Here is a 21,377-nt window from a genome sequence, read left to right as displayed (position 1 = left end):
TGCAAAGCGATGCAAATAACACAGTAAAAACCGTATTTCCATTTTCCAATAGTCTCCAACAACAGGTTACACACAGACCCACAATTGTTACAGGAGTATAGGAGAACGTGGACTCAGGTTACAGTTGAGATGCATATCTTTGTTTATAAAGGAATTACAACTTGTACTTGTTATGCTCAGTCAAATGGTATAACAGACATACCCACACATATGGAGGAAGCGAGCAGAAAATACCTTTCGGAAGTTAGAAAACAGAAAAACCGTGTTTGAATGATAATAATAATAATGATAATAATAACAATAATGATGATAATATTAATGATGATAATAATAACAATAATAATGTTAATGATGATAATGATAATGATAATAGTAATAAATGTATAGATATACAGACAGAGTATAGCTATTTAGAATAGCAGTGCTATGCTTGTAAGATGCGGTGTAGCACACAATTCGTCCTTAATGAAAAGTGGTGAAAGTAAGTCCCATCGTTTATACAATCAACGAAGTGAAGATATTACAGTTCAACTACACCAGTGGAATGTCTCTAACGATCATTTATGGTTGATGGAATACAACCCCTGTACACAGAGAGCGAAAGGAGAAAAAGTAGACCTGTGAAAACTCCACCTGTATACATAGTACGAGATAGAGAAGTTAGCCCTGTATAGCTGTAGAAACCCTGCCTGTATAAAGAGAACGAATACCTCCCCTTGTATACAGAGCACGAAACCAAGGCGATAGTCTTACAGAAGCCTTGCCCCTGTGTTGGTTAAGTGATAACACACAGTTGCCTGACATTTAAGTCGTCAAATGAGTGACCTAATTCCTGTCACTGTGGCTGTATTCATCATTATTAGGGTCAACGAGCGTTAAAGGAACTATATTTTATAACAGATCATGAAAGACATGAGCAATGCAGGTAATGGCTCAATGACCTATTTAGAGTCGTTAGGAATCACATTCAACACAATGTATACACACACATCCTCGTTCTGAATGACCCAAAATGATTATTATCAACCCACACACACACACACACACACACACACACATGTATATATATATATATATATATATATATATATATATATATATATGTGATGTCCCTTCTAAGGCTCAGTCCTCTGTTCTTAACGCTACCTCGCTAATGCGGGAAATGCAAATATGTATGAAAAAGATATATATACATAATGCCTTAAGGCTTTTCAAATATTTTGAATTTATGTATATTCTTATTAGTATTGTTTTCATTATAATCATTATTATTATTGCCATCATTATCATAATTATCATTATGGTGATTTGGTTACATATATTTTTCTTGAATATGTGTTGACCAGACCTATGGGGTGTGTGAGGTGTAGTAACAAGTTGGTTTAATGAAGGTCTCTTTCGAGATGACCCGTAAGGTCAAAGGTTAGCCTTATCTAGGGTACAGAGAAGATAAGGTTGATAAGATTACCTTGATGTACCTCGTAAGTGAATATGACAGTGAATGAGAGTGAGGAAGGTGACATAATTCATTCTCTCAAGAATAATGAATTGTCATTTATTATCCTTTTTTATACTTGATCGCCGTTTCCCGCGTTAGCGAAGTGTTATCATTATCATCGTTATAATTATCATTATTGTTATTATAATTATTATTATCATTATCATTATCATTATAATTTATCATTATTATTATCATTATTATCATTAGTATTATCATTATTATCATTATTATTATCATTATCATTATCATTATTGTCATTACTATTATTTTTATCATTATTATTTTCATATTCATCATCATGATTATCATTACTATCATTATCACTATCATTATCGTCATTATTGCTGGGCAACTCGTGGGACAGATGACGTGCGAAACATGGTGCCACTACAACCATCATTATATAGATAATTAGACATATATCGTCATGTAATGAGAGGTAATCACTGTGAACAAGGTCATGCCCTATTAATGAGTCATTCTCCGTGACGCAGCAACAATAAGACTGAAGAAACTGTTCTGGACGGACGACACATGGATGAATTGGATCCAGTTACAACTGGAAATATATATATATATATATATATATATATATATATATATATATATATATATATATATATATATATATATATATATATATATATATATATATGCTGGCTCCAGTCGCCTGGACGACTATGTTTTTAAACTGGACGACCCCTGTCTCGTACCACCAGAGACCATCAACCCAGCCAGCTCGGCCATCAGACAAGGCTGGAACTGGAGACGCTAAAACTTTCCAACTGCTAACGTCCCTAGAAGAAAAAAAAAAAAAGAAGAAATCTGGAAAAGCAAGTACTGAAGGCCAGGTGTGGGTTAACCTTTGACACTTAGTGTTGCAGACCTTCACACTGTGGTCGAAAATACACCTTTTTCCTTATTCTCTAAATGAGCCACTCCCTTATAAATAAAGAATTTATCAACGTTATCGTATACGGTCATACTATGTGTATCCTCTCTCTCTCTCTCTCTCTCTCTCTCTCTCTCTCTCTCTCTCTCTCTCTCTCTCTCTCTCTCTCTCTCTCTCTCTCTCTCTCTCTCGTCAAATGCACACCTGTCCAGACAGGTATTTGGATGGCGATGTGACCAGACCCCCAAAATATGACGAAAACAACCGTAATTGGTCGTAATGGACCAGAACATCATAACGTATGCCATCCAAATTGCCTAAGTTGTGTTCAGATGAGGTGGTACGACCAATCAAAGCAAAGATGATCACTTCACCTTCATCCTCTTACCATATCTGTCTCGCTACCGCTGATACACATCTTAAATAACGAAATGATTACATTAAACAACTTTCTATCACTCATGAAATGAAAGAACACCATGTTCTATTAAGCAAACCACCAAATAACAAGTGATGAAGACCCCAACTTACCCAGCAAGAAATATAAGACGTCTGGTGTGTGTGTGTGTGTGTGTGTGTGTGTGTGCAATTGACATATTTCCAACAAGAGGGTGGTGTCGTCTGTTTGTTTATATAGTGTTGTGGTGTCCTAGCTTCTTCGATAAAGTTCACTTGGTTCCACATGTCTGCACTGCTTGTTAAGCTGTTCATGTAGTTTTCATAATATGTTGTGATATCAGAATCATGTATTTGTCAGTTTATTATTAATGGTGTCGGACCATCATTATTATCATTATTGCTATAGTTATTGTAGAGTGATAATGGAACAATTGATAGATTGTCCGATTACCTAATCTACTTCAAAACACACACACACACACACACACACACACAACAACAACAACGACAAAATTGGCAACAGATGTCAACCGAGCTGAACTCGACCCAGTTATGATGACTGGATGTTTGACAATTCTATTGATGATTTATTCAACTTAATTTATCAGCACAATATGTTCTGTATATATCTTTCTCTCCACAACACAGGGATAGAAGTTATAATGTTACTCGTGAATCATATTCTAAATATGTTTTTTTGTATTCCCGTTTTCGTGAGTATATTTCGAGATGGAAAAGTTTTGTTGAATCATAGATTCCTTATTATATTCTCTCATGATAACCCTATCATTGTAAGCATCGCCACGATTGAGTACCTCACCGGTTCTGTCCTTTGCGGTCAACAGTTCCTGGTTAAGTAAGGTCAACATGACGAACTGAAATGACAAATTATATTCACAGTTTCATTTTATCTTTTTAACTTTCGTACATTCCTAATTTTCTTTCTCAGTGTTTGCTAGTATCATACTACGTCTGCTGGACAGCTGAATCATTATAATAACAGTTACAACTGTTACCTAGTTACAGTAATGTCAGCTTGTTGGAGGCGTGTGTGGATGGTATTTGTGTTACGGGAGAAGGTTTTACACTCGTGTTACCCGTCTCTTAACCTTGTATATATATATTCTATATATCAACTCCTATATATGGATGCACACACACACACACACACACACACACACACAACACACACACAGACAGACTGACACGGACACACACACACACACCGTAGCCTATGCCACTTCATTAACCACGCCAGTGACGTCCCTCTGTCCGTGTGTCCGTGTGTGTGTGTGTGTTTTATAAGCATTTCATATAGTGTACCACAAAGAATAAAGAGAATGGACGTGAGGTGTCCAGTAGAGAAAACTCGTATGAGTTAGGTATATCTTGAGTATCACTCAGTGATCTTGTCTTTGAGCAAATTTTTGACATCTGGAAACGTAAATTTGATATCTAATCAGGCGACTCGTGTAATCATGTCATCAATTTACTTGTTAAGTGTTCTCCATTATAGATGGATGACAATGAAATTCATAGAATCTAATTAAGTGAACGAGACACACTTATAAAGTTCATCATGACGCACTCATGGTTGTTCATTGACTCTACCTTAAAAGTGGTTATAGAGCAATAGAGTCCAGAGACTAATACGTTTCTAATCTATAGGATTTAACCTTCTCGCTATATAAGAATCACCTCGTCAAGTAATTGGCTTTAGATCTTATTCTTGATATATACCCCAACTCCTTATACATCATCATTTCTTTCATCTATATTTTGATCGATGAAGTTCATCAGAACTCCAAGGATGTCACATAGTGTGCAAGTTTAGCAAATATTAACTATTTCGATTCTATAGGAATCAAATCAAGGAATTGATGAAAAAGAGTTTCTTGAATATATGAAGCTCTTCTCTTTAGAAAAATGTATTAGTCTATTATCGAATACTATTCATTCTCATACATCAGATTGTGTATAGGAAAATCTATTATTTGGTATACTATTCTAAATTTTATATTCACTGCTTGGCTTCTGTAGTATGTTTAATACTAATCTGTAAAGAGCTATTACAGAATCATTGATAGAAATATAGCACTAATGACGTTCATTGATAGATTCACAAGGGTTATCTATAACATTTTTGACTAGTGTCTGTTGTGAATAGCTTGTAGGGTGGAATGTAAGACTTAAATGAGCATAATCGTAGATCATACAATAAGGAAGGCATGATTTAGTAACATCATGAAGACAAAGGTAGAACTCATTACCTACTTGTCAACATCACAAAGGTCTTCATTCAACTGCAATAATGGAATGTTCTTGTGTTCCTTCATGTGTTGTTCGTTGAGAACAATGAATTTTGCATGTTCTCCTTCACAACCCACGGAAATTACTCGTCTTTGTGCAACAATTTCGGTTTCCTGACGATATATATATTTTTTTTAACAGAATATTTTCCATAAAATGAATCAAAACGAGATGTTTGTCTAGGACTGAAATCTACGTATAGTGGTCATGTAACATGGAGTAAAGACGATGAATATCATCTGAGAAATGATGACTTTAGGCAATGAAGTCTTGAGATATGCTTGAAGATGAGCGTCATCAGGAGTGTGAGTCAAGTCCACAACATTATTCATATGTGTTATAATATTCACATGGGCTCCAAAAAAAGTTTCCAGTGTGTTCCTTTATCCAGAATGGTGCAAAAGCTTTCTCAAACTGTCAATTCTACCCTTTATTCCCACAAGATCAAACATAATGAAAGTACACATTAGAGAAATACATGGGAGTGGGAAAAATTTGATGATAAGGTAGTTTGTGAAATCACATTATTTGTATGTGATTCTGTACCAAGAGTAGCTGTAAGTCAGGTCATGATGGTCAATAGATATGAAAAGCAAATGGTAAGTCGACCCACTTTGAAGGAGTAACATGTCACCCAAAATTCATTCTCTATAAGGTGATATATCATAAGTGATATCTTATGTTTAGGATGGAGTAGATATACTATGAACACACACACACATACACACACACACACACACACACACACACACACACACACACACACACACACAATCATGTGGAGCTCTACACAAACATATGGTGTAGTGTCACTACATTCCTATAGACTTCACATGAGTCCCTGTACATTATTCAGGAGTGGCGACTGCTATATGGAGGAGAATAACAGGAGTGCAACAGTAAGGTAAACAGAAGCACGAATGAAGGAAGCGAAATAGGTGAATAGGTCATGGGAAGAATGAGGAAGCCAATGAGTGAGAGTTGAAAGCAAACATATCATAAGGAAGGAGGCACTGCTGACCAATGATGATGACACAGAACTAGGAAACACCAGTAGTTTCTGTCGTGGAAAAAAAAAAAAGAATGATAATAATGCTTGTTTAATCTTGGTTACCTCGCTGGTCATGGTTGCCAGGTTGTTGACATGAAGAGAAAGTGCTTGTAATGCAGTTGTTATTAGGCAACGCCAGTGATGGAGTTGCTTGTCTTGTGTGCATGTGTTCCCTCATGGTCGTCCATTGTGTATAGCAGGTTGTAGACGTCAACTACCCAGGGAAAGACGGTTATCTTGTGACAGTATTGAGTTACTGAGGTGCCCGGACGCATCTCATGCCTTTCATATTAGGTTTGCTCGTCCTAATGTCTGTGTCCCCTCAACATTATGTTTCATGTTGTTTTCCTTCTATATAACATACACCTATACCCCACCCCCACTCTCTCATCTTCGATTCTTCGCAGTTTCCCTCATCCATTCTCTTTCCTTTTGTCTAATCATACTCCTTCCTTTCATCACTGGTCATGGCGAAGGCTTCCTCTGAGATAGAGACTCATGATATATAAATGATACACACAAATAGTGCTATCATCCCTCACCTTCTGCAAAGACAAAATTGTTACAAGAAAGTGAGTACAAATCCCTCCAGTAACATACATTTCATAATAGATTAAAATCGTTTCATTCAGTTCAAGATACAGAACATCCCTACTTAAGATATACCTGGATCTCTCTCCAGTTGTGAATATATATATATATATATATATATATATATATATATATATATATATATATATATATATATATATATATATATATATATATATATATATATTTATTGTATGTACTGTAGAAAATGTGCTTGTGTGATCAGTACTTGTGTGTAACAAGGAGAGAGTTCTACATTTGCAGGGACCTCTGAACTTTCTATGTCAAGTAAAACCTTGTCTAAGCATCTGTAAACAGCCAACATTACTGCCTCACCATTTAGTTATCTCCCTCAAGCGTCCACCAAGTCAACACTGAAGCAGCGCTTCAGATTTTTTGTTGTGGCGTTCAGTTACACTTGGCGCTACACCACTTGAAGGACTGTTCAGTATCATTATTCTTCACCTGATGTAAAAACTTGAAGGGTTTTATCTGGTCCCTTCTTATCTCTACTCTTCTCCATGGCGTGTGGACAGCAATGTAGGCTTCAGCCTCTCGTTGTCGCTCAGTTCCTCTAAATTCAGTGTGTGTGTGTGTGTGTGTGTGTGTGTGTGTGTGTGTGTGTGTGTGTGTGTGTGTGTGTGGGTGTGTCTGTCTGTCTGTATATATGTGTGTGTGTGTGTGTGTGTGTCTGTGTGTGTTGTTGATACAATGTTTGCATTACCCTGCACGAATGCCACCTGTCCTAGTATTTATTCATCTTCCCTTCTCTTCTACGTCTGTTCCAGCCTCTTTGAAAAATGCATTTTCAACAACTTCTCATTTTTCTTTTGACTTCCTTCCGTGTATCTCTGTTCCCTCACATCTCGCTCGAGTCTACAGCAGTTTAAGTTGTCATCAGCTATCCCAGTCTACCCTCACAACTTGATCCATTTACCCTCTCACGTAAAGATTGTTCTTTTTCTGTCTTGCATAGGCATTACTTTGGTTTATGCTCATGTGTGCTGGCTGCTTGTATTTCCCCACCATTAGCCAGAGAACCATGTATCACTCGGCACAGCGCTCCATTACGTAATTACATGTGCCTCTTGGCAACTCAAGGGTGGGTCATTTTGAAACAAAATTCTTTCACTATACTTCAACACCATCATGTCTCATCCAACCATTATGACTCGACCCTTTCTAAATGTGCAGGTTATCTTTTTTTCCCATATCCTACTGAAGATTTCGTAAAGTATTTTTCATCTATTCCTATATTTCTCTCTCCTTAACCCTCTTCATATTCTAGTTAAGGCCAGGCATTGCTGACGACTTTCTTTCGTAATGCTTAATCTATTCTCTCCTCTTCATCATCTCATTTTTCCTATTGCTTCATCATCTGTCTTCTCGTCATACATTTACCTCCGTCTGTTCTACTTGACATAAGCTTACTTCTGTCGCCTATGACATCTCGTATCTTCTGCCGGCCTCAAGGGTCACCACAACAGACAGATATCTGTTGTGGTGCATGTGGGACTCCCAACTGCTTCGCCCTTGAGGATGAGAGGGATATTACGTGTGCATGTCAGACCTTGAAATGTAATCTTCTTGTTTATGAAAGTCGCAAACTGTTTACTGAGCATATCATCAAACACACACACACACACACACACACACACACACACACACACACACACACACACACACATATGTATATATACATATATATATATATATATATATATATATATATATATATATATATATATATATATAGATATAGATATAGATAGATAGATAGATAGAGAGAGAGAGAGAGAGAGAGAGAGAGAGAGAGAGAGAGAGAGAGAGAGAGAGAGAGAGAGAGAGAGAGAGAGAGAGAGAGAGAGAGATGTTAATCCTCAGAGAATCTAGATATTGTATGCCAAGGTCATCACCCAGTGTTGCCAGACCCAACCCGTACTGCGGAATGCCACATTTCGGGTCGACATCAGTTTCATTTCTTGTTCTCTTTCGTCGTGGATATCAAGAAACATTTTAATGGCCTGCTATTTTCAATTTGCAGAAAGGATATCAGTAACTCCACCTCCACCGTCTAGTAAGTTATAGGAAAACTAAGATTCCCTTTGGGTTGGACTGCATTCCTCTTCTTGCTTGACCTGTTCATAGTGAAATTCTACAAGAGCATATAGCAGGCACTAGCCAAACCCACTGCTCTTATTTTTCGGTCATCGAATCTTCAAGTGTTTTCCACGATTCGTTATCGACTTTGCTGATAAGAGAGGAGAGAGAGAGAGAGAGAGAGAGAGAGAGAGAGAGAGAGAGAGAGAGAGAGAGAGAGAGAGAGAGAGACGGTGTTAATTCCACCGACACAGATCTCCATGAAATGCTCCGATACGTCACCACATTTGACGCCTGGACCCACGAAAGTCACGGAGGGGGACTGTAGTCAAGGTCTGAATGACTTGTAGGAAGAGTTGAAGGGGAAAAAAAAAAGGAAAGAAATACGAGATCCTTCACTGTCTCCAATGTCTTTCTTGAGATTAGGCATTTGTTTATCTTCGCTGTCTACTTTAACACTAGATCCTTGTTGGTTTTGAGACAGAGATGTCGATGATTTCCTTCAATAGAGGACGTTTTGTAGTTCTTTTATCCACACACACACACACACACACACACACACACACACCTTGGCTTGTGCGTTGAGCCGCGCACATCTTTGCACGCCAGCCACCTGGGCCAACACTCACCATGGAATGATTCGCTCTACATATCTTGACATGATGCAAGGAACACCCAGTCGTGTCCTACCTTCGTTGCAGAGTGGATGTTTTGCACACGTCTCGTCCACAGCCATCAGAAGAGAGAGACAGAGAGGGAGAAAGAAAGAGAGAGAGCGAGAGCGAGAGAGAGAGAGAGAGAGAGAGAGATAGCCGCTAACATTGCTCCTCATGGTAAGCGCATTACTGTTGACTAGTCTGTCTTGACCACCATCTTTGCTTCGCTTCAATATCAAGGGATGATAGATACTTTAGGGCTTATTCTACGAGGCTATACAGTCTAAAATTCCATTTGACTGGAAGTTTGGTTACCACAGACACCGCTGTCCTATCATGTCCCTCATTAAACCAAAAACATTTAAGTGACGAATGTTCAAGAATATCCAAATCCTGACGTGTTCATGTTCATGGTGAGCTGCTTCGGATGTTCACTGGAGAAGATAAAAAAAGCAGTCTCGTAAGTTCGCTTTCCGGATGATCAAACATTGATTCATGAGCATCAGTGACACACAGTGAATCATTGCGTATCTGTAAAGTGAATAAACGAAGCATTGTCTTAAGTCTACACAGAACACGAGTGATTCCAGGAGACTGTATTAGTAAGAAATACTGGTTGAGGTTTGCAAGATAACTGTCATTGTTCTCATAATTCTGCTGAAAATCAATTATTTCGAGAAGTGTGGTGAGGTGAGAGAAACTGAGAGGCATACATAAGTTTCAAACCTGTGAAAGGAAATTATAAGATCAGGGAATGCATGAGTGACTAGATTAGAAGAAATATAAAGCAATGATACTTTCCATCTTTAAGACTAAAAGCTTCGTAAATCAATAAATTCTTTATTTAACTACTCGGAGATTCGAAGAATTCATTGTGTAACTGTATCATAATTACCTCGATAACCATCATGAAAATAGCATGTCTCTGCTATCGACTGTTGTACACATATCCTTAGAAATTTCGGTATCTATATTTGTATGTGATATATCGGTATCTATATTTGTATGGGCTATATCGGTATCTATATTTGTATGGGACATATCAGCTATGAATAGATAAAGATGCGTACGATATCATGACAGAAAGATAAATGTTTGTTCTTCATTTAGCTGTCGCGCATCGCAACTTCAAGGCAGCTATGTCTCTGACAACAAGTTATATAGGGACGGTAGAGCGCTTCCTTAGAAAGGTATTCATTGCCATTTGCTTCTCATTTGCTTTGATGTATTCAAAGACTGACCTTCAACAGACTACTTGGTGATGGCTGATGATGAGGCAATGATGAGATGAGGTCCTCCACGCTCGCCTCTCACAATCTCTGGCTACAGGTACAGCTAAGTAGAAAGGTACAATTGATTTCACTAATTCTACAATTCATTCATGCTGTTTCTCAAGATAACCTCTTTACTTTTGATGGACAAAGATATCATGTGTGGGATTAAATGATTGTCATTTATATCGACGCTTCTTGTGTACTTTCTTAAGCAAAAGTTTTGATATCTTTTTATTTACATTATTCTCGAAATTCAGTTCTACATTATCTTTAATCTCGCTTTTTACAGTGTATGTGTGTGTGTGTATGTGTGTGTGTGTGTGTGTGTGTGTGTGTGTGTGTGTGTGTGTGTGTGTTATACGTCTATCTCTGCGCCTTTTTACGTTTCTTGATCATCATTGTGTCACTTGATTACTTTTCTACGCTGTTTTCCTGAGCTTTTTCTACTGTGATTCTTAAATCCTTATTCTTTTTTTTCATGTTTTAACCCAACTTTTTACAACGTTAAAGATTTTTTTTACAACTCTTTCCCTCAACCTCTTACAACGTTAAAACTTTTCGTGTTCTGAATTTTGCCCCCATGTATTTACAATTTCATTTTTCTTTTTGTATTTTTCTTTCACATTTTCCTTTACAGATCCTCTTCATTGTTGTGATTTGTGTATTTCTGGACCTCTGGGTTTCCATCGTTGCCGAACCTGTCGGACGTTTGAGAACGGACAACCCCGTCACTTCTTTCCCAGGGAAGGCGACATGGGGTTACAGCTCAGACGTGAGTGGCCCCATCTCCATCAGCGGGGGGGCGACCGAAGGCGTCGCCAGGTCCTTCGACACGTCTTCGGGAGCGACCATCCGTGGAGGGACGACGTATGGCACTACCCTCGGCCGATGGATCGGGAAAGCCACGCCGATCGTGAGGACAGCTTCGACGAAAGTCGTCTCCTCTGCCGTCTCAGTCGTGGACGAGGAGCCAGGGAGTGGAATTGACGTCCCTTATGAAACGACGACTCGTACACCATCGTCTCCGCTACCTCCGACTCGTCAACCGCCTCCGTTGCCTCCGACTCGTCAACCGCCTCCGTTGCCTCCGACTCGTCAACCGCCTCCGTTGCCTCCGACTCGTTTCGTTCCATTTGACTTTAGAAGGAGGAGGATATACCCTTTTCTACCCTATACGCCCTTCTACTTTCCACAACTTGATCCATACTTCCGCGGCGGAGGAGTTCAAGGAAACGTTGGCCCACTAACACTGGTGTATGGGAGGCTTCAGAGCGATCCTGCTTACGTTCACCCACAAAGTTCAAGCATAAAAGCGAGCAAGTTAACCAGCGATGAAGAGGTTAAACCACTAGGACACAATGAATCACAAGGAGAACTTCTAAGCGAATCATTACCTTTGGAAAATGGGCAACAATTGCAAAAATTAGGTTCTGATGATAACGTGCCAGTTGCAGTTAGAGAACAACATTTAACAGAGGATAATGACAGCGTCTCTCAAGAGCTCGCTGGCGTATCTGGGAGGAACTTGAATCTAGATGAATATTTATTGAGCGACGGGATAGCCTCATCTAATGATCTGTACCTGTCAGATGAATTCAACTCTACAGATAAAATGGATGCAGTGGATATGACGCTTTCAAGTGAGCAAGTACATTCAGTGCATGAACGTAATGTAGAGAATGAGTATATCTTCTTTAACCAAACCGCATCATATACAGGAGATGGTACACCAGAGGAATTTGACCCATACCAGGCAGCTTCACTCACACAGACTGGCGTAGCTGAGGGCGCCCGACATGACCAAATGGTTATGGCTTCCATCTTCCTAAAACCTGCTTTGGGAGGTAGCATCTTGCCATACTTCGAGGAAGAAGATATGTCTTCCTCTCCTTCCCATCAGAGTGCATCACCAGGTAATTTTGTCGACCTGCTTACTACGGGATACGGTTCGAACCCTACGAGGACGAGGCAGCCTATACCGAGGTATATCATCGTGAAAGACCAGAATCTCGGTCGTGTGACGGTTTTGGGTTCTGATCACGAAGCTTCCTCTGGTGGTTCGGGAACATCCCCCTCGGGAAGTGAATCCTCTACCAGTACTGTTCTTGAAACCATTGACACCAAAGGAGAAAATGTAACAGAAGGAGATCGTAAAGAGTTCGAATCCCCGTCGGCTTGTATTCGCGAAGGCGGAACATCCAGAGGAGTGGCGCTGCAATCTCCCTTCAATCTTGGTGATCCTCTGGCCATTCTTCTCGTTATGCTCTGCCTCAGGTACCTATTACCCGAATGAGACAATGACTCAAAACAGTGAATCATCCATATAACAAGAACTGATATTTTGCCATGTAATTGTATAAAAAGTAATAGTTTTCTGAAGGGCACAGTTGTATAAACACTTCACAAACAGGATTAAAAAAGATAATCTTGAAGACTGAGATTTATTTCAGACATTGGACACCTAAGCTTTACGATGATTACCAACGAGAGGTAGAGTTGGTCATGATCTTACACCAGGGAATGCTATAAATACTTCCATGATGTTTGAGTGGAGTTTGAATGCTTACAAAGTAGATGATGCGCGGCTATTCACCATCGGCCTTAGGGAGCAGGTCTTGAATCCATAAAAAAATGATATACGTAAGATCATGGCAGATCTACTCTGGACCAAAACTCGTCAGCTTGGAAATTACCTCACACTTGCACGATAATATCTCATGCAAGGAGACAAAGTGTCTACCATTTGAAATGGAAGTGAATTTTGGATCTCTTGTTCATTAGTCATGTAGATATTCTTTTACAGGATTGCACATTCATCACTAAATGCAATAAGAGTATGATTATAGAAGTGAACTTCAATATTAGTTTCAAGTACCCAGTATGGGACTAACATACTATGTACACACACACACACACACACACACACACGCACATATATATATATATATATATATATATATATATATATATATATATATATATATATATATATATATATATATATATATATATATATATATATATATAGTATCGTTTTCTTATCATACTTGCCTCATTATTATCGTAATACAGCCACTGTGAAGCAGGTTTCCATTCAACACAATCTCTCCCTTTACCCAGGAATGTTCCACAGTCTCGAATGAAATGAAAAGCGAACGGTAGCCAAGATGCGATCGAGCGAGAAGATATATATGATGCCTGTAAATGTGTGTGACCTGTTACTAACACCTACACAGTAACACATCTCCTCTCACCGCATAGAGGATAAGTAAGCAAGAGGTTAAAGCAGATGCAGAAGAAGTAACAGTTATGAGAATATAACCTTCTGGAGTACAGTGTGTAACTAGGAGGCATTCAATACATTAGAAAAAAAAAAAGAGCATCTTATATATTCTTAAAGTCTTTTATGTTCTTGAAGATAAGCGTATTCTCGTTCCCAGTCTTTCAAAACTGCTTCAGTAGAGAGTTCCATTGCTTGGATATATACGTATACCTTCACGTTATGGCTGGGTGACTATACAGAACAGCGACATGGTGAGCGAGAAAGGTAAGGAGACCATTTTCCGCACACTGAGCGACTTCTGTGTCTTCAAGGTCAGACCTCACACAGAGTTGCCATATTACTGCAACTTCCGCCACATCTGGGGGACGATGTGGTGTAGAGCCACAGTCTTGACCTTATTATCAGCCGTGTATTATTTGTGTTAGTCTAACTCCACTACGGCTCACGCCTGGCATAATAAACCTTTAGGTTTTGGTCGACGAAAGACTTTTGCTATCGGTCAGTCTGTGTGACCTACCGTGCGTGAGACACGGAGTGCGACAGCGCGCACAGTGCAGGATGCAGGAACATTTGTAATTGCTGACTTCAAATGGCGTGTGTGCTGCAGTTTCCATGCGAGTTTTCCCTGATTTATTTATTTTCAGCCCTGAAGCCAGTCATCTGTCACACGGAACTCGCCATTATTATATGACAACACAACGTTGGATACAGAAGTGCTGCTGGAGAGAGCTGGCCTTTGATGTCTCTTGAGATGAGACATAATTTCAACTACGAACCGTGCCTCAGTCGCTAGTTAGGATGACACAAAGTGTATGATCATCAGTATACGTGTAACAGTTAGTATAAAAATAACATGACATCTGCGTTCCCATAGTTTCTCCACTAGAAACATCAAAAGGCTTATTTTAGAAAGCTTCGTCATCTCGTTATTGCTGGAGCTATAGCACTAACCTTAACAGGAAAAAAAAGAAAAAAAAACCAATCTCAGACATGTCATTTATTCCCCCAAATATCTTATGGCAACCTGTACATCACTTATCTTTGAACTCCTTTGCCCTTTTAGTTTGTTATCTAACTGACAGATAGATAAATATGTTCATGTACTTATTGATTCATTAGATGATTTATCTGTTCAGTCTTGATATACAAATGAATCACTAATCATGACCTTCTGTTAGGTTGCACATCTTACCATGGTTATAAAGTTGGAGTTTTTAATGACACGTGAAATCTAGCATTCGTCTGTAAGGGCAGTTTCCCTTATGTCCTCGTCTTTAGTGACGATGACGGTGTTCGTCTGTAAGGGCAGTTTCCCTTCGTCTTTAGTGGTGATGACGGTGTAAGGTTTCCGTTAATTTTGACCAACGGCCAAGAGCAGTAATTCATAATGAAGGCACATCACATGGGCTAAAGTTTAATTATGTCAGCATACATTACTCAAGAAGCTGTGAAATTAGCATGGCCTCCTTTTCGTCGAAAGTGTGCAATACCGCAGGCTGGTCACTGCAATTCTCTCACCACATCTATGTTGGTCTATCAAACATTTTGCCAAGAAGAAAAGAATGTTTCGTAATTCTGTAGCAATAACACCAACAAAGTAAAACATCATTTCTTTCTATAAACTGATGCCAAGACATAAAAATCACATCGTTTGACTTTCACAAGTTTCCAATAGATGGCACTGAGGTGAATTACATTATGTTTATACATTTCCTTAAACTTATAGATCAGATACATGTGTATGTGGGTAGGCTGGGCCATTCTTTCGTCTGTTTCCTTACGCTACCTCACTAACGCGGGAGACAGCGGCAAAACAAAATAAACAAATAATATATATATATATATATATATATATATATATATATATATATATATATATATATATATATATATATATATATATATATCAGGATAAAAATGAATTAGAAATGAAGCAAACTAACATATGGAGTATTATAACTTATCCGGCATTAAGGATATTAGCTCTGACGCTTTTATTTCAACTTCAGATGGTTCGTCTCTCCACTTGCTGTTTGTAGGTTTATAATGGGGTTTCTTGGTCAGTATTGAGGACACTGTTATTACTTCCTTATGACCAACCTTTGATGATACAAATATTGATCAGGGTTGAGGTTTGTGGTGTTGCTGAGTGCTTTCTTCGTCAACACTACTCCGGCCTTGGACGCATTCGAAACTGGTATAAAAGCCTCGCTTCACACACTGCAAAAGCAAGAGCTGTTCCAGTCACCACACAGTCAACATGGTAAGCTGCACAACATGTTGTTACGATGAATTGTATATTCTTTTGATATATTTCCTACAATCTAAATACATTTAGAAACTTATAATTATCACATGACACCAGAATCGCTAAAGCATATCACATGGTTTACAAACTATTGCTTCATGACTTATGAACTACTGAAGTATTCATTATATAAATTCAAAGAATAATATTTCATTATTCTTTCATTTATGTAAATCAATATTCTAATCATATATAGGGGTGTGGAAGCAACATGTAAAATGTTTTCTTTATCAAATTATCACACTAGAAACTGAATTTAGAAAATTAACAAATGTGGGGAAATTTGATCTATAAACTTATATGTGAACGAAAGTAAAGGAAATAATAACAAATGATGCATTCTTGTAATTCCAGTATCGCACCACCATCGCCCTCTGCCTAGTGCTGCTGGTTGCTTCCAGCCTCGCTACACCTTCCTCTGGTACACATAGTGGTGGCGGAGGTTCCTCTGGTACACATAGTGGTGGCGGAGGTTCCTATGGTAGACATAGTGGTGGCGGAGGTTCCTCTGGTAACGGTGGAAACGGACATGGAAGTTCCTATGGCAACGGTGGAAATGGTAATGGTAATGGCAGAGGTTCCTCTGGTAACGATGGAAACGGACATGGAAGTTCCTATGGCAACGGTGGAAATGTTAATGGCGGTTCCACTCACAATGGTCAGAGTGGAAATGGCGGATATCCACCTTATTATGGATAGTAAACAAGCAGTATACTGGCATTCACTTGAAAAATGAATTCTTGTACATATATATAACATCAGAATTGCTTGGCATCCACCTAGATTTCCGTCACTGTTTTTTTTTCAAAGTAATTCTTTACGACTTTTCAAGATGTATTGTGATCTTGCCCCTGTATTTCCTGACATTTTGTAACAGCAGTGAATAAAACCAGGTACAATGTTTGTTGGTTTTTTTGAGTATTGTGTTGAATCAACATGGAATTCCTGACCTGATCTTCAGTCAATTACAAATTAGACAAGACTATATTTTTGGTTAAGCATTAGTTAAGTTGCATTTACCTGATGAGTATCATTTACCTGATGATTAGCACTTACCTGATGAGTAACGCTTGTCTGATGAGTAATTCTTGCTTGATGAGTAGCACTTATTTGATGAGAAGCACTCGTTTGATAAGTTGCATTTGTTTAATGAGTAGCTCTTGTTTCATAAGTAGCACTTCTCTGATAAGTAATACAATTAGATGAGTAGATCTATGGTGAAGAAAACAATAGAGCTGATTAGATATACTTTAACAGAAGACTCTGTAATCAAATATGACGAGCAAACTTCAGTGTAGAAAGCTCTCAACCAAAATTATATTTCGCTTTTTACTGTTCTAAGGATCTCACATGACATAATGATAAGAGTAAATCATACTTCATCAAGAGATCAGTTTTCTGTTTTACGTTTAACACCTCTTTACATAAACAATATTTTCATCATATATCAGTGTTTATGACTTACAACCATAAGACCTATAGAAAGGGTTGACGACAAAGTTATCGATCTATATGTTTATAAGGGACTGAAATTTGTTTATTGTTGACGTTCATAAGCTCTGTATGATGCAGACAGTCCTGACACACATTTCTTAACGTGATAACATTGTATCGTCTGTTCAAAACATTCTTATTCAATGTAAATTATACTTGTAAATCAATGGTGATGCAATGGCTTAGAAATCCCCGTTGTATGCAGGAGGGAACAGCATCTACCAAACTGGCATAGGAGAATTATACAACATACGTATCATAGGCTAAAAATTTTTAAACACATTCCCACTGTGCGGTGAACAAAATATAACAAACATCTATTTTAATCTTTCACAACTTTCCCTATAACAGGTCTACGTAATTTCAGTGGACATCTATTTTTTTCAAGGAGGTTTGAAAAATGCTGAAATGTTTTTTTAAGGTGCACGTAACATATGAAAACTTTTCATGCAGCTAAGTAGAGGCAAATATGGTCAGTCAATACACATCGTACCATCAGGAGGGTCACTTGGATCATCATCTTCGCCAAAACTTACCAACATTCACACACCTGAGTGATAATTGCTCCATACAAATTTCAATACGTTGAGTTAGGGCTACTACTTCCCCATTGTAACTTTCATTGGCTGCAACCTCCGTTGTGTCGACAAGAAATATGATCATCCTGCATGAGAAATATAGTGATAGCATATTGATAACATATCTTTACGCTCCGTATTCTCTTGATATCAATCATATGATAATCTATTAAGCTTACGCAACTGAAATCAACTATCATGTAGTGATTTACACCTTACGACATGTGTATTCTGTCAATAACGCAGCCTCTAAAGCAATATTCGGTTTAGTCAAGAATGATTTATTAGCTTGAAGACAACATATGCTATCAATGTAGATGGAAAACAGTAATGCAATTATCTATAACATATAATTCACTATACATTTGACATTTGAAATAATTATCTACTCTAAATTTGAAAGAGAGTATTCCATCTTGATAGTCAAACCTTTAATACTATAAATCCGATGGTTCTATAGATATTCATATGGCAACAATGAGAAAGGAGCAAAGAAAATCTGCAATGAAGCTACGATGTTGAACTCACTCCTCTGAATAACCAAGAAACTTTTAACTAGAAAACTGGGAGCATGAACGTGCTACCCCCTGGCGGAAGTACGAAGACCATCACGTAGAACTCGACTCTCCTGTTTCTTGTGGAAGGCGATAAGGAGGAACATGATTGAGGTGATGGAAATTTTCCCGTTCTGTATTTTCACTTTGTAAAAGAAAAATTCTTTCTCTTTTGATTGGGGTGGGGGGGTGGGGGTTGGAAAAAAGATAAAGGCGAGGCTCTTTCCTGGAAGTCTCAAATCCTAGCACTATCGGACTAGGGAAGGAGAGAAGAGTACGTATAAAAGATATGTATTTACCTACTCATTTCTATACATATATCAGAATAGATATATACTCAAAAATGAGCAAACCAAAATATAGAGTATAACAAGTTCTCCGACACTGAGGATATTGGTTCTGACGCTTCTATTTCAACTTCAGATGGTTCGTCTCTCCACTTGCTGTTTGTAAGTTTATAATGGGGTTTCTTGGTCAGTATTGAGGACACTGTTATTACTTCCTTATGACCAACCTTTGATGATACAAATATTGATCAGGGTTGAGGTTTGTGGTGTTGCTGAGTGCTTTCTTCGTCGACACTACTCCGGCCTTGGACATATTCGAAGCTGGTATAAAAGCCTCGCTTCACACACTGCAAAAGCAAGAGCTGTTCCAGTCACCACACAGTCAACATGGTAAGCTGCACAACATGTTCTGATATTGAATTGTATATTCTTTTGATATATTTCCTACAATCTAAATACATTTACAAACTTATAATTATCGCATGACTCCTGAATCGCTAAAGCATATCACATGGTTTACAAACTATTGCTTCATGACTTATGAACTACTTAAGTATTCATTATATAAATTCGAAGAATAATATTTCTTTATTCTTTCATTTATGTGAATCAATATTCTAATCATATATAGGGGTGTGGAAGCAACATGTGAAATGTTTTCTTTATCAAATCATCACACTAGAAACTGAATTTAGAAAATTAACAAATTTGGTGAAATTTGATCTATAAACTTATATGTGAACGAATGTAATGGAAATAATAACAAATGATGCATTCTTGTAATTCCAGTATCGCACCACCATCGCCCTCTGCCTAGTGCTGCTGGTTGCTTCCAGCCTCGCTACACCTTCCTCTGGTACACATAGCGGTGGCGGAGGTTCCTCTGGTAGACATAGTGGTGGCGGAGGTTCCTCTGGTAACGGTGGAAACGGACATGGAAGTTCCTATGGCAACGGTGGAAATGGTAATGGTAATGGCAGAGGTTCCTCTGGTAACGGTGGAAACGGACATGGAAGTTCCTATGGCAACGGTGGAAATGGTAATGGCGGTTCCTCTCACAATGGTCAGAATGGAAATGGCGGATATCCACCTTATTATGGATAGTAAACAAGCAGTATACTGGCATTCACTTGAAAAATGAATTCTTGTACATATATATAACATCAGAATTGCTTGGCATCCACCTAGATTTCCGTCACTTTTTTTTTCAAAGTAATTCTTTACAACTTTTCAAGATGTATTGTGATCTTGCCTCTATATTTCCTGACATTTTGTAACAGCAGTGAATAAAACCAGGTACAATGTTTGTTGGTTTTTTTGAGTATTGTGTTGAATCAACATGGACTTCCTGACCTGATCTTCAGTCAATTACAAATTAGACAAGACTATATTTTTGGTTAAGCATTAGTTGAGTTGCATTTACCTGATGAGTATCATTTACCTGATGATTAGCACTTACCTGATGAGTAGCGTTTGTCTGATGAGTAATTCTTGCTTGATGAGTAGCATTTTTGGTTAAGCATTAGTTGAGTTGCGTTTACCTGATGAGTATCATTTACCTGATGATTAGCACTTACCTGATGAGTAGCGCTTGTCTGATGAGTAATTCTTGCTTGATGAGTAGCACTTATTTGATGAGAAGCACTCGTTTGATAAGTTGCGTTTGTTTAATGAGTAGCTCTTGTTTCATAAGTAGCACTTCTCTGATAAGTAATACTATTAGATGAGTAGGTCTATGGTGAATAAAACAATAGAGCTGTGTAAATATTGTTTAACAGAATACTCTGTAATCAAATATGACGAGCAAACTTCAGTGTAGAAAGATCTCAACCAAAAATATATTTCGCTTTTTACTGTACTAAGGATCTCACATGACATAATGACAAGAGTAAATCATACTTCATCAAGAGATCAGTTTTCTGTTTTACGTTTAGCACCTCTTTACATAAACAATATTTTCATCATATATCAGTGTTTATGACTTACAACCATAAGACCTACAGAAAGGGTTGACGACAAAGTTATCGATCAGTATGTTTATAAAAGACTGAAATTTGTTTATTGTTGACGCTCATAAGCTCTGTATGATTCAGACAGTC

At 38.1% G+C, this 21,377-nt stretch overlaps 1 protein-coding gene and 2 long non-coding RNA genes across 4 annotated transcripts; all 3 read left to right on the top strand.

Annotated features, from left to right (window-relative positions):
• The first annotated feature begins 9,400 nt into the window (after window positions 1-9,400).
• LOC139761559 (uncharacterized) lies at window positions 9,401-13,524 on the top strand. Of its 2 annotated transcripts, none has more exons than XM_071685828.1 (3): window positions 9,401-9,677; window positions 10,751-10,847; window positions 11,412-13,524. In XM_071685828.1, exons 2-3 carry the CDS (start codon window positions 10,788-10,790, stop codon window positions 13,065-13,067), a joined length of 1,716 nt encoding a protein of 571 aa, XP_071541929.1. In that variant the 5' UTR covers window positions 9,401-9,677; window positions 10,751-10,787; the 3' UTR covers window positions 13,068-13,524. The 2 variants fall into 2 exon arrangements, with proteins under 2 accessions (XP_071541929.1, XP_071541930.1); XM_071685829.1 differs by having other exon boundaries at window positions 9,402-9,677; window positions 10,751-10,829; window positions 11,412-13,523.
• Window positions 13,525-16,277: 2,753 nt separating this feature from the next.
• LOC139761558 (uncharacterized) lies at window positions 16,278-17,266 on the top strand. Its single transcript, XR_011715542.1, has 3 exons — window positions 16,278-16,320; window positions 16,720-16,807; window positions 16,838-17,266. It is a non-coding gene; the product is annotated as an uncharacterized lncRNA (long non-coding RNA).
• A 2,279-nt stretch (window positions 17,267-19,545) lies between these two features.
• On the top strand, window positions 19,546-20,580 carry LOC139761557 (uncharacterized). Its single transcript, XR_011715541.1, has 2 exons — window positions 19,546-19,668; window positions 20,068-20,580. It is a non-coding gene; the product is annotated as an uncharacterized lncRNA (long non-coding RNA).
• Window positions 20,581-21,377: the final 797 nt, after the last annotated feature.

This window comes from Panulirus ornatus, chromosome 40, assembly GCF_036320965.1.
Source record: "Panulirus ornatus isolate Po-2019 chromosome 40, ASM3632096v1, whole genome shotgun sequence".
Lineage (NCBI taxonomy): Eukaryota > Metazoa > Arthropoda > Malacostraca > Decapoda > Palinuridae > Panulirus > Panulirus ornatus.
Note: the sequence above shows the minus strand (reverse complement) of the source record. Positions and strands in the feature narration are given on the sequence as shown.

What these genes read in the sequence shown, in the direction of transcription:
- LOC139761559 (XM_071685828.1), top strand. Translation starts at nt 10,788, where the DNA reads ATGAGGTCCTCCACGCTCGCCTCTCACAATCTCTGGCTACAGGTACAG. An exon ending in AGGTACAGCTAAGTAGAAAG is followed by an intron (nt 10,848 to 11,411) that starts GTACAATTGATT and finishes TTTCCTTTACAG; the next exon opens with ATCCTCTTCATTGTTGTGAT.